The sequence below is a fragment of the Ursus maritimus genome, unplaced genomic scaffold (assembly GCF_017311325.1).
Source record: "Ursus maritimus isolate PB19 unplaced genomic scaffold, ASM1731132v1 scaffold_23, whole genome shotgun sequence".
Lineage (NCBI taxonomy): Eukaryota > Metazoa > Chordata > Mammalia > Carnivora > Ursidae > Ursus > Ursus maritimus.
In genome coordinates this window covers 14,236,045-14,247,882 of record NW_024424786.1, presented here as the reverse complement: position 1 = coordinate 14,247,882, position 11,838 = coordinate 14,236,045, and the positions used below count along the sequence as shown (strand labels likewise).

The 11,838-nt window shown below is 43.8% G+C and overlaps 1 protein-coding gene across 1 annotated transcript in view; it reads left to right on the top strand.

Moving 5' to 3' along the window:
• The first annotated feature begins 621 nt into the window (after positions 1-621).
• Positions 622-11,838, top strand: part of LGR4 (leucine rich repeat containing G protein-coupled receptor 4) — a 100,909-nt gene continuing 89,692 nt past the window's right edge. The window contains exons 1-2 of the mRNA XM_040639801.1: positions 622-668; positions 2,183-2,701. Coding sequence (XP_040495735.1) covers positions 622-668; positions 2,183-2,701 — 566 coding nt within the window. The remainder of the gene's footprint in view (positions 669-2,182; positions 2,702-11,838) is intronic.

Below are 11,838 nucleotides of genomic sequence, written 5' to 3'. Positions count from 1 at the left end.
ATTAACACTTTGACAGATATTACCTCTTTTCTTCCTTACCCAAGTCCATTGCTCTTGAAATTTTGTCTTCTTGGACAAGCTGCAAATTTGAATCCTCCTTTCTCACCGTCTTCACCTGCCAGACAATATGAATTTATTCTTCAATAAAATCTACATCTCTCCTTTCTCCAAAATCTGAATCTCTCCTTTCACCTAAGTTGTCAGCCCTAATATTTTATTCCTTGGAAGCAAAGGATAAATGTGGTTTACAGACTCCCTATATCACTTTCACACGATGTGCATCAAAATGCTAATTCCTGGGCTCCACCCAAGTCTATTAAATCACTTTGTGTCTTTTAATCCAGCTTTGCATGCAATTCTTATGCTTACTGAAGTTTAAAAACCACAACTTTAGAAGAAAGGAAATGAATTATTGGAACAAAAAAAATCAATGTAATATATAATTCCCATTTTAAAACATTGTAAGAAAGTGGTATCTTGGCAGGAGAAATTCTGTCATCCTTCAGTGTTGTTATAAAAGAGTGGTCTTAAAAGAATCAATTAAAGAAACCCAATTTACAAGTTTTCCTCATGTCACTTTCTCATGAGAGTTGCTAGAAAATAATAGAAATGATTAGGACAATGGGCACCAATTTAGGGAAGGCTCCAAGGGCACAAGACAAGGAGCTGTAAGACCAGGAGTTGCTCTGTGATGATTTTGGTCGGCACAGAAAACCAAAAGGCTTCAGATTTCTCATCTTCAAAACCAGAGAGTTTTCCACATAGCTTTGAGCTCTCTTTCAGACCCACAATTAGAGGAAATACATCATTCTTAAAAACTTGAAGTCAAGGCATGTTTGTATTTATTGACTCTCTAGCATATAAATCAATTTATTGTATATTAGTCACGTACCCAACTGGGCATTATTTTTAAAGATAAACTCTCAAATGCAAAGAAGATGGCAATGTTTCATTTTAAACTTCTTAGGTCTGTATCAATTTGTTTCCATTTTCCTTAATTTTAGTTAGGTGACATGATGGGTAAACTTTAGGATAGTGACATTTTTAACCCCATCTGCCTCAAACTATTCATGAAAACTGTCCCTAATATAGATAGTAAAACAACGCAAAGGCATAGTGGAAAGTAAAGAGGTGCCCCTAAAGCAGTATTTGGCGCAAACAATGATTCTGTGGAGTCTGTTAAGCCACAGAAGTCCACAAGAGGGAGGACAGCTGATAATTACCTGACACCAAAGTTGCTGTTGGCTTCTCAGCGGTAGTCACCTAGCACTCAAATGTTCTCCTGTCTGGAGAAATTGTCCAGTATTCAGAAACATCACCTCTTTTGCCCTTACAAGATTCCTGTGTTTTTAGATTTTAAAGTACGTGAGAAAACAGTCTGAATTGAGATCCCCAAAGCTTGGTATCATCGGTGGTTAATTGCTAAGACTTAGCTATCCAGTCCATATCAAAATAGCTGTAAAGATCTCAGGTCTTGAAGTGAGAGGCGTGTGCGGGTACGCTGCTTTAATTCAGTATATAGCTAAAACCTAAATATTTATGTCAGATGAGGGAGACTTTCCCCCTCCTCCTCCTCATCTTATTTCCATTTGCACAGCTCCCAAAGTCTTCACCCTTTGGAACAGTGGAGAGTCATTTGAAACTTAACTGAATGCTGGAGGCAAGTTATACTTTTCAGGTCATCCGATTTAGGAGATCCAGTTTCTGCAGAGGGAAGAAGACGGGTGGGGGAGGGAAGAAAACCAGACTCTACGTCTTCAGATCCTTCCACCTTCCATCCACAGTCTGCCACACAAATCGAGCCAAATCGGGGATTTTGCCTTGAACCACCACCACCACCACCACCACCACCCTGTCACTCACGCCCGATAAACACGCCCCTCTGGTCCTACTCTTGGCCAGTGGCGGCTCCCCTTCTTGCATAGTAATGAGCTCGAGACCTCCGCGGGCCAATGGCGCTCTGGGAGAAGGGTTAGTTTTGCATGTACCTAAGTGATTTGCATAACCCAGCGGCTGGGGGCTTGGGAACCCGAGCGTGCAACCCTAGAAGGGAAAAGGACGGGAGGAGATTGAGCTGCGGCGGCGAGAGAGCGAGCAGGAGCCTGGGTGTTTGTACGAGAGTCGGGCGGGGGCTGGGGCGAGGGGCCGGCATGGCTGAAGGCTGCGCTCCGCAACCTTGAAGAGCGACTGCGGCGGGAGGCCGGGGACAGGGAGGCCGGTGCGATGGCAGAGCGCGGCCCCGGCAGCTGCGCACGGCCCGGCTGGCTGGCCTGAGCCGCCGGAGGAGCGGGGCTGCCTCTGCGCTTCCATGGAGCAGCGGGAAGGAAGAAACTCCGGAGCGCCGCGTCCCTGCACTGCTGCCGCGGACTGTTGAAGGGGCCGAGCCCGCGCGACCGCCGAGAGAGGAGAGCCCCCGCCCCAGCCCGCCGGCCGGCCGCGGGGGCGTCGGAGGGCAGCGGAGGCGCGCCGAACGAGCGGCGCCGCGGGAGAGGCCGGCGCGGGAGGCGGCCGCAGCAATGCCGGGCCCGCTGGGGCTACTCTGCTTCCTCGCCCTGGGGCTGCGCGGCTCGGCCGAGCCCAGCGGAGCGGCGCCGCCTCTCTGCGCGGCGCCCTGCAGTTGCGACGGCGACCGTCGGGTGGACTGCTCCGGGAAGGGGCTGACGGCCGTGCCCGAGGGGCTCAGCGCCTTCACCCAAGCGCTGTGAGTGCCGGGGTGAGGGTACCGGGGGTGGGGGTGGGGGGAACAAGGGGGTGTTGTGGGGGTGGAGCCGGTGGTCAATCCCACCCCACCCACCAGTGTCCCGAAGAGCTGGGCGCGGGTCACCTGTATGTGGGGTGCTCGGCACCCACTCCCGCGGGGCGGGCTTTCCAGACTTTGCCAGCCTGGGTCTGAGCCACGAGCAGCTTTTCCCCCTAGACTTTGGGGCACAGTCACCCCCTCCCCCGCAAGTGCATCTGGGGCCAAGCAGGAGGAAGGAATCTGGAAACGCTTGCCCCTGGCAGCCTTTTCAGGAGACCTTCCCTTCTCACGCGGGCCCCCGCTCAGCTGGCAAGAGCTTCGTCATCGGTAGGCAGAAGGCGTCTAGAACTTGGCCTGGGTCTGCAGACCTACGCACGTTTCGTGGGGAAACACCTGGAGCTTTCTGGGTTCCAGCACGTGGGGAGAAGAAACACCTGTGCCTCGGCCAGGGCGAATCCCCTTCCAGTTTGGCCTCATCCAGGTAGAGGGACCTGGCACCTCGGTCCAGTTCCACTCCGGACTCGCAGACAAACGCCCAGGGTTCTGGAGCGCTGGGGGGGAGCCGGGCAAAAACAAGACGGAAGGAGGGGGGGAAATTGCAGGTTTCTTTTGGTGAAAATACTCTTCTTACCCAAGTAGGCCTTTTAAAGAAGGAATGCTGACCTGAAGTACAGGATGTTGGAAGAAAATCAAAGTTCCAGAGCATATTCTCTGCCCAACCAGAATGGAAGGCAGCAGTTTTCTGCTGTACCTTAATCCGCAGAACTTTTCTTTTGAGCTGCCTGGGGCTGGGAAAGTCACTCAGTTGGTTCTGACTTCTAAAATCTCCCTCCTCAAAGGGAGACCTGAAGCTTTAGACATTCCCTTCAGAAAAGAAGAGGAATCTGAAGTCGGTGTTGTAGGTGGTATTGGCAAATACGACCAGTAAAGAATAGGGTAATTGAACGCAAGGCTTGGTGTATGTGCTTGTGTTGTGCGGCGATCGGAGGGATTAAATCAAGAGCAGTGAAAGAACTGCCTGAAAGAGGAAGGGATTCTGAGAGGTCCTTGGGTGAAGGGAATTTCCTTTTACCTTATAGCCAAGGAAGGGGACCTCTTTGAAATAAATAATTTTAAAGGAGTAGCTGACTCTGTGAAGAAATCCTTTCTATGCAGGGCAGAGCATCGCTGTGTTTCCAGGTGGGTGGTGGGAGGTGTTCAGCTTGCTCTCTGCCAGTGGGGTTTTACTGAATATTGCAGCCTGTTGCCTTGGAATCTGTCTCATTCTTTGGCCTCCAGCTCCCCTGGCTTATTTTTCCTGTTTCACGTTTAAGTTATGTATTTGAAGTCGTTTTCCTCCAGTACAGTGAAATTTAACTTTTTTACTGACAAATTCATTTTGCTGTGAAGAACAGTTTGCCCCCAAAAAGGTACCTTAAGTGGGCAGGTTTGAGTGGAAGTGAGGGAAAGAAGACTGGGTAGAGGAAATGGGGCTCTTTTTTTCCTGTTCTTTTGAAACTTAGGGAATTCATGCAGGAGAGGTGCCTTTACCTAACACCTCTCAAGCCTCTCTATTCATAGAAAAGCATGTTTTTGCTATTTTGACCAGTAGTAAAGACCTTGGTTAGTAGATTCCTCCAGTTTTGATGATAGACGTGCCCTGTAAGGAAAAGGGCTGTTTTACATTAGTACTTAAAACCACAGAGAAATATCACATGTTTATGTGAGCACGTTCTTGTCTGTAGAGCATCTTCCTTTAGAACTTACTGGAGGTAGTAAGATACGATGTTCTCAACTTGGAGCCGTACAGAACTCACCGTTCGAGGCCTGGGAAACAAAAATCATTGGCAACTGTCCCAATTAGGTTGCCTAAACTCGCACCGTCATGGCACTTTCTGAGGTGCTGGGGTGAGCAAATGTGCTACGTTTTCCTCTTCCACTTGTGACCTATAGCTAGAGTGATCGGACATCCTGATAACTCCTTATTTCATCCCGGTCTCTTCATTTCATCCTCAAAAGTATCTATTATGTGACTACCCCACTTAAAGGGCATTTCAAGGGCAGTGTGTTTGCATTTTGAGAAACCATCTAGTTCAGCGAATCTCAAAAGCCATGTTGAGGACGGGCAGGTGCTGAAGGTTTGCACACTCCAATTGATTTGGGATCACCTGGGATCTTTTTCCAAGTACTTCCGATCTGCTGACCCATTATAGCTTTAGTGAGCCACAGTTACATACGAAGGGATTAGATCCATGGTCCCAAACTCTTCCCGATTTCTGAAGCATGTGCATCCATGGCTCTTACACAGGAAATTACAAACGCAGATACAAGTTAAAAAGATGAGGCCGATTAATCAAAGTTGTTTTATTTTCTTCTCATGGTTCAGTGGTACATGTGGTATCTTCACCTCCACCAGGGATCTATGCATCCCACTTTGGAGACCCTGGGACCCACAAAGAGCAGAGATTTTATTTTACTCAACTTGGAGGACACAGAGCCTGGTACACAGGAGGCACTTAAAAATGTTGCAGCGAAGAGAGAATAACTTAAGGCCACACCGAAGGCGGACTCGGGGCTTGGAATTCAGACATCATTCCCACACAGGATTGCCAAATTCAGCATTCTCAGCATTTAGTCTTTTGTCCCGATTTGAGAAAGCCCCAGAGAGAGGATACTGCTGCTTCTTTAGGCTCGTTTAAACTTGTTCCGTCCAACAGTGTCTATTTCCTGCTGAAAGCTGCTTTATCCGAGTCTGGGGGCAGAGTCAGACGTAATCCTCAGTATTGTTGATGGGATTCCTGTGTTCACACTGTTTGCTGCACCTGTACTGGTTATTTATATTTTGCAAGAGCAGTTCTCAATCCTGTGTCACAATACACTGGCTTGTCACAATTCACCCCGGGGTGTTTTAAAGGAAGTAATCTTACTGGTATTAAAATTCCAAAGTTTATTTTATCAAAGGGATTCAAGGTTATTCCTATAGTAATGGTAATATGTCACTTTTAACCACCTACACTCCCAGATTCTTGAGAGAAAGAGATGAAGTCCCACTGGTGGTGGGGAGAAGTTTGTGCACCTGTGTCTCCTGGTTTATGTGTTACACTCTCAGTGCTGTATGTCTCGGAGCACAGGTCTCCACATCCTAGATTACGCCTAGTAACCAGTGTTAAGATTATACAGGCTGTTTCTGTGGCTTCATGGAGACACTGGTGAGTCTGAGCCCTTGGTCACAGTCCTTACCTTGCCACTAATTAATTATGTGGCCTTGGGCAAGTCATTTTCCTATTTTTGAGGCTGCGGCAGGGGCAGGGGAGGGGGGAAGGAGGTTGGGGGAGTAACAATTTTCTCATCCGAAAAATGAAGTCATTGGATCCACTAGATTATTTCTGAGGCTGCCTGTAGTTTCCAGAAGTTCTATGATTTTATAATTCTTACATAATTTTGGGATGACAAGGTGACGATAATGTTAGATACTCTCGTAAAAGATCCCAGGAGCAGCAGGATTTCGTTCTGGGTGAAGTTGCACAAGCCTCTTCGTTTCCACTCACTTGGAGGAAGAGTTCTTTGTGTTTAGAAGTGTGTGTTAGGAAATTTGCCATGGAGACTTGTTGCAGAATGCATGACTAGCTAAGGCGCTTTGGTAGGGTAGAATAGCCCTGCTTGTTTCCTGTGGGTATGGCTTAACACTCGGAAAATAAAATCATTCTGTTTCAGTAATTTGGATACTGTACAAAAAGTTACTCAACGTCCTCACTTCCATATAATTAGTCATAATCTCTCCAACCTTCACGCTGTGCGTATCCTGTGCAGTGGGCAGGTTATCGAGCTTTCTATATAGAATTGATGGTTACCTGAGAGACTTTGAAGTGCTTTTTCAAAATAATCTGTTGTTTTTTCTTTCCGAAGCATCATCTCAGATTCTCCCTTAAGATGTATTTTTTTCACTACACCAAACACCTTTCTTCTTTTAACAGTATCATTTGAAAATATTTTCTTCTGCTTTCTCCGATGTCACCTGCATTCTCTGGCGGGTAGTCATCAGTGGCTAAATGTTTATGCCTTTTTTGATGGTGGAGTTTGATATCTCTTGATTTCTGCATTAGGATGTGTACGTTTCAATGTTTAGTTTGTGTATGTGTCTTCCTACAGATGCATTAATATCACATACAAGTGAACTTTGTGTTTAAGAAGGCCAATCTATGAATATCTTTAAGTTTTGACCCTTTATTTTACAAACCAGCTGAACTACTGGGTTCTCTTTAAATACAAGAGAAGAAAGAGCGTTCTGCTGGGAATTTGGAGAGCTGGTTTCCAGACCTGTCAATAAATCACACAAGTGACCTTGAGTGGGTAACATGCTTAACCCCTCAGGGCCTTGGTTTCTCCACCTGTAAAACAAGGAAGTAAACAACTCTTACTGCCAAGAGTTTTCTTTCTCTTGAATTTGATTTTTTTAAAAAAAATACATTTCTTGCATCCTCTCCCTTGGTTAAGGGAAGTATAGTTGTCTAAATCATGGAATCTCTCACCCACCCAGGAAACTTCTTCAGTTGTCCAGCTCTACTGGAATATTTCCATTGAATGGGGAGCTCACTGCCTCACAAGGTGACAACGTTCGTTGTCCGAACAATACTCAGGACTTGAACCTGTAATTCTCTTATTCAAGGTTTCTTAAGGTTTTTCAGTAACCACTAATGTTTTATGATTTCCAGTCTACATGCTCGTGACAGTTATGGTATCACAAGCATTTAATGTCCAGGCACTTGGCTCTTAACATTAGAATTGTAAAGTAACATTTGACAACTTAATCTCTTAGGGAAGATCAAAGTTTTGTACTGGTAGGTGGATCCCGGCAAGTTTAGGCATTTTCTTGGCCTCTTTCAGTCTATCTCTCAAATTCTTATTTTAGTCGTCTTTATAATAGTGAAAGTACTGACAGCCTGCAAGTTTGGGTTTTGGTTTCTGGTCTCCCCGTTGTGCCTATCCCTTCATTCCCATTTTTTCTTATCAATAAACGATGGGTATTGGACTAGATGATGGCACATGTCTCTCACTGCTTTGAATTTCTCTGAACCTGTGTACACTGTTAAGTTCTCAGAATCCTTTAGTGATTCATTGAAATTTTTCCTAAGACAATCTCTCATTGTTTCTCTATAAAAAAAGATATAAATTTCCATAAAAGTACCATATTTGTTGGTACACTTGGGTTAGAGTTAAACCCTGCCAGATGTGCCTTTCACTCTGAAAAATGTAACTAATACCACTCAGAGTGTTCTTGATAAGACAGCTTTGTTCTTTTAATTTTTTAAGCTGGATTTCAAGGTTTTGGCTTTAGAAGGGTGTTATCCAGCTTGCCTTTAACGGTCTCAGGCAGCCTTCAAATTTTTGGCAATGCCAACAACTTTTCTTATATATAAAAGAATATGGATAGCTTTTTCCTTTTTTTCTCCAACTTTGTTAAGTGAACTATCTATAGTTTTTTGGTTTTTTTTTTTTTTTTTTTTCAGAACTTCATTAAGATGATAAAATGCTCTATTTTTAAGTTCTGCCAGGGAAGAAAAAAAATGCTAGGGCATTTAGCAAATCAGTACTCTTACACAAATGGCTAATTTGTCTGCCTTTCTAGGCATTTCTTTTGTGTTTAAGTACTTGATAGTCAAACTGTAGGCCAGGTAGCACCCCTATGGTCTGAAATTGGGGAAATTCCAATTTGAATTTAGAAATCAGTCTTAGCAAGAGACAGATCATGACTTTATGGTTCATGTACATTTAATAACCTCAATTTCTAAAGACTTTAGCAAGTTTGTATTCAAATATCCCTTTTATTTTTTATTTGTTTATTTTTTAAAAGATTTTATTTATTTATTTGGCAGAGAGAGACAGCCAGCGAGAGAGGGAACACAAGCAGGGGGAGTGGGAGAAGAAGAAGCAGGCTCCTAGCGGAGGAGCCTGATGTGGGGCTCGATCCCAAAACGCCGGGACCACGCCCTGAGCCGAAGGCAGACGCTTAACGACTACGCCACCCAGGGACCCCTTTAATACCCCTTTTAAATGGCAAGATGTAATTATGTAGTAGTCTACTCTGGACTCAACCTCCCACAGACAAGTATTTGTTCTTTTTTGTTTTTTTAAGATTTATTTATTTATTTGAGAGAGAGAGAGAGCACGTGTGCATGCGTGTGCTCACTCCCGCATACACAGAGAGGAAGAGGGAGATGGAGAGGGAGAAGCAGACTCTCTGATGAGCAGGGAGTCCAATGCAGGGCTCCATCCCACTGACTGAGCCCCCTAAACACCCCCAAGTATTTGTTCTTGAACAGTGTATATGGCTGGCACTGTTTTTAGCAAGGTTCTTAAAATGTAGTGAAGTCTGTTTTGTCATGTATGAGCAGTTAAAACTCTGAATGTTTGGGGTGGTTGTTTTCAATCTCTAAAGCATGTTTTGATACCATTATATATTTTAATTGAGAAGCACAGTAGCCAGTTTCTCCCCCTCTGCACTAAGTCGATAGCAAGACTTGGCACTGGGCATCTCTTTTTTTAGATGCAAGTGATTGGGGAACAGGAATGCCCTTCTAACAGTCCAGGTCCAAGAAGTGAACATCTTTAAAAAATATTTTTTCCTGGTTTTCCTAGCTTTTCTGTACTGAAAGGCCTTGCGGGGAAGGCATTGAATCACCCCCCTGTGGCAACATGTTGGCCCATAAGAATGTAAGAATAGCCTTGTAAGGAAATGTAAACCATAGATATTTTGGGAGGCAGCTGGGCCATTTAGATCCCAGACTGGTCTGATGTCTGTACTAGCGAGAAACTTTTGGGATAAGCATATCTAAGTTATTTATCTAATATAATGCTAGATATCTAAGCATATTTCAAGTTATTTAATGATGCTTTATCCTTCATATTTAATTTGTATTTAAGTATTAAAGATCAAGAGAAGTAAAAGGTTATGTAAGCCCCTTTTTCTTTTCCTTTATTTTTACAATAGAATGTAGCCTTTTATTATTTTTTTTAATGAAGCTTTAAATATAAATTTGACCATCGAAAGAATGAAATCTGAGTGCACCTTGACAACAAAATATTTTTGATGCTTGAATCAGATTTCAGAACCTCATTCAGAAAATTCAGAGTTAAATTCTCCCAGTCCCGTACATTTTTAAGGTTTTATTTGGGGAAATTTTCCCTCCTAAGAAGAGTGACATGAATTTGGCTGAGAGATGGTACCTATATGTTAGCTCTGTAACAGGGCAGGGCAGGGGAATGAGCCTAGGTTGCTTCCGGTCTCACTTCTCCATTCGCCCTCAGGCTGTGAAGTTCTCCCGGGTAGCTCCTAGTATAAACTGCAGACAGTAACTTAGTACAAGTGGGTGACATCAAAACTTCCCTGAAGAACTTGATGAGAACTGTTTTCTTAGAAAGATAGGTAGATGTCCCAATTCCCACTCTCATCTGGTTCTTGTTATTTTTAAAGATTTCCTTTTTATTGGAGAGAGAGAGAATGCTAGCAAGCATGGGGAGGGGGGAGGGCAGAGGGAGAGGGAGAAGGGGAGAGAGAATTTCAAGTAGACACCCTGCTGAGCATGGAGCCCAATGGGGGGCTCGATCGATCTCACAACCCTTGAGATCATGACCTGAGCCAAAATCAAGAGTTAATTGCTTAACCTACTGAGCCACTAAGGTGCCCATGGTTCTTGTTTTAAAGGTGCAGGATAGGGGATGTACTTCCAAGTGTCAGGCTTTTCTCCAAAACTCTAGGAACTGCGCTGTGTTGTTGATTAACTTCTGGGTTTTCCCCATTTTCCTAAGAGACCCTTAGAGCAACTATATGGATCATACGAGAAGGGCTTGGCAGACAAGATTTTCCCAGGAGAGAGGAGACTCGTGGTTGCCACTCTGTTCTAGATTGTCACCCTTCTTGTGTGGAAACCATCTCAGAGGGCTGATTTCCTGTGGGAGAATTCTCCAGAGAAGATCACGAGCTCTTGAATAACTTAGACCTTAGGAACTCTGTTCTGAAGTCAACCAACTCTTGGGTGTCTGGCTACCCCAGTTGGTAGAGCATGCAGCCCTTGATCTCAGGGTTGTGAGTTCAAGCCCCATGTTGGTCGTAGAGTTTGCTTTAAAAAAAAGTGAAGTCTACTGACTCTTTTTGAGGTTGGGGGGAGAGAAAATAATGTCGACTAACCTTTAGGTTTCTTAATGTTCTTGAAAACTGTTCATATGCTCTTATGTTTTAGGCACTCAATTCACCCAGTCTTTGCATTTTCCAAAATGATAATTGCCCTTTGGTCCTCTTCAAACTCTCCTTACCTCACATAAATTGAAGCATAGACAGAATTCTTACACAATATGATCAAAATTAAGGGAATATTAAGTAAACTTAATACACTTCAAATATTTTAATTTCATGTTTTAAAAATTGCACCTGGATTTACTGGTATTTAGCAGTTTCTCATAATCTCACTTTTTGTCCTTTCTGTGTTACTTCTGCTAGTTCATCTCATTTGATTAGTTTTTTTTTAATCTTAATATTTTCCTATCTTTGTAACAAAGAAAAATTTTCTTGTTGGCCTTCTGTTCTTTTCAAGGTCATTTTGAGTCCATGGTCACATAATCCAGCTTTTTTTGTCACTATTCTCGAGTCTTCTTTTTATAGGCCTATCTTTATGAGCAGGCCTTCAAATATGTTTTTTTTTTTTTTTTTTTTTTTGAGAGTATGGCACAAAGAATCAAGACCCCTGAGTTCCCAACAGCGTGGGCATGTCACGTAACCACTTTGAACACTGACTTTTCCATCTGCAAAAAGACATGACTTCACTTTGTCTTCGAGGGTCACACCTGGGAAACTTCAGCATGACCTGTTTGAGTGATGGCAAGGACCCAATTTGTTGTCGTTTCTCCTGGGAGTAACTAAACAGTTGCATGTGTGTGTATGAACCCTGTTTCTCTGGTTCTTTGAATGTATACTAGGTCCAAAGCCTGTTACAGACTTTGCAAGTGAGCCATTGTGCTAATAGGAAAAAGTCTACTTACCTGGCAGATTTTTTTCATTCAGAAAATCATGAAGATCCTGGTGGAGAAAGAGTATAAATACACTTTTATCAAGATACCTTCTCATA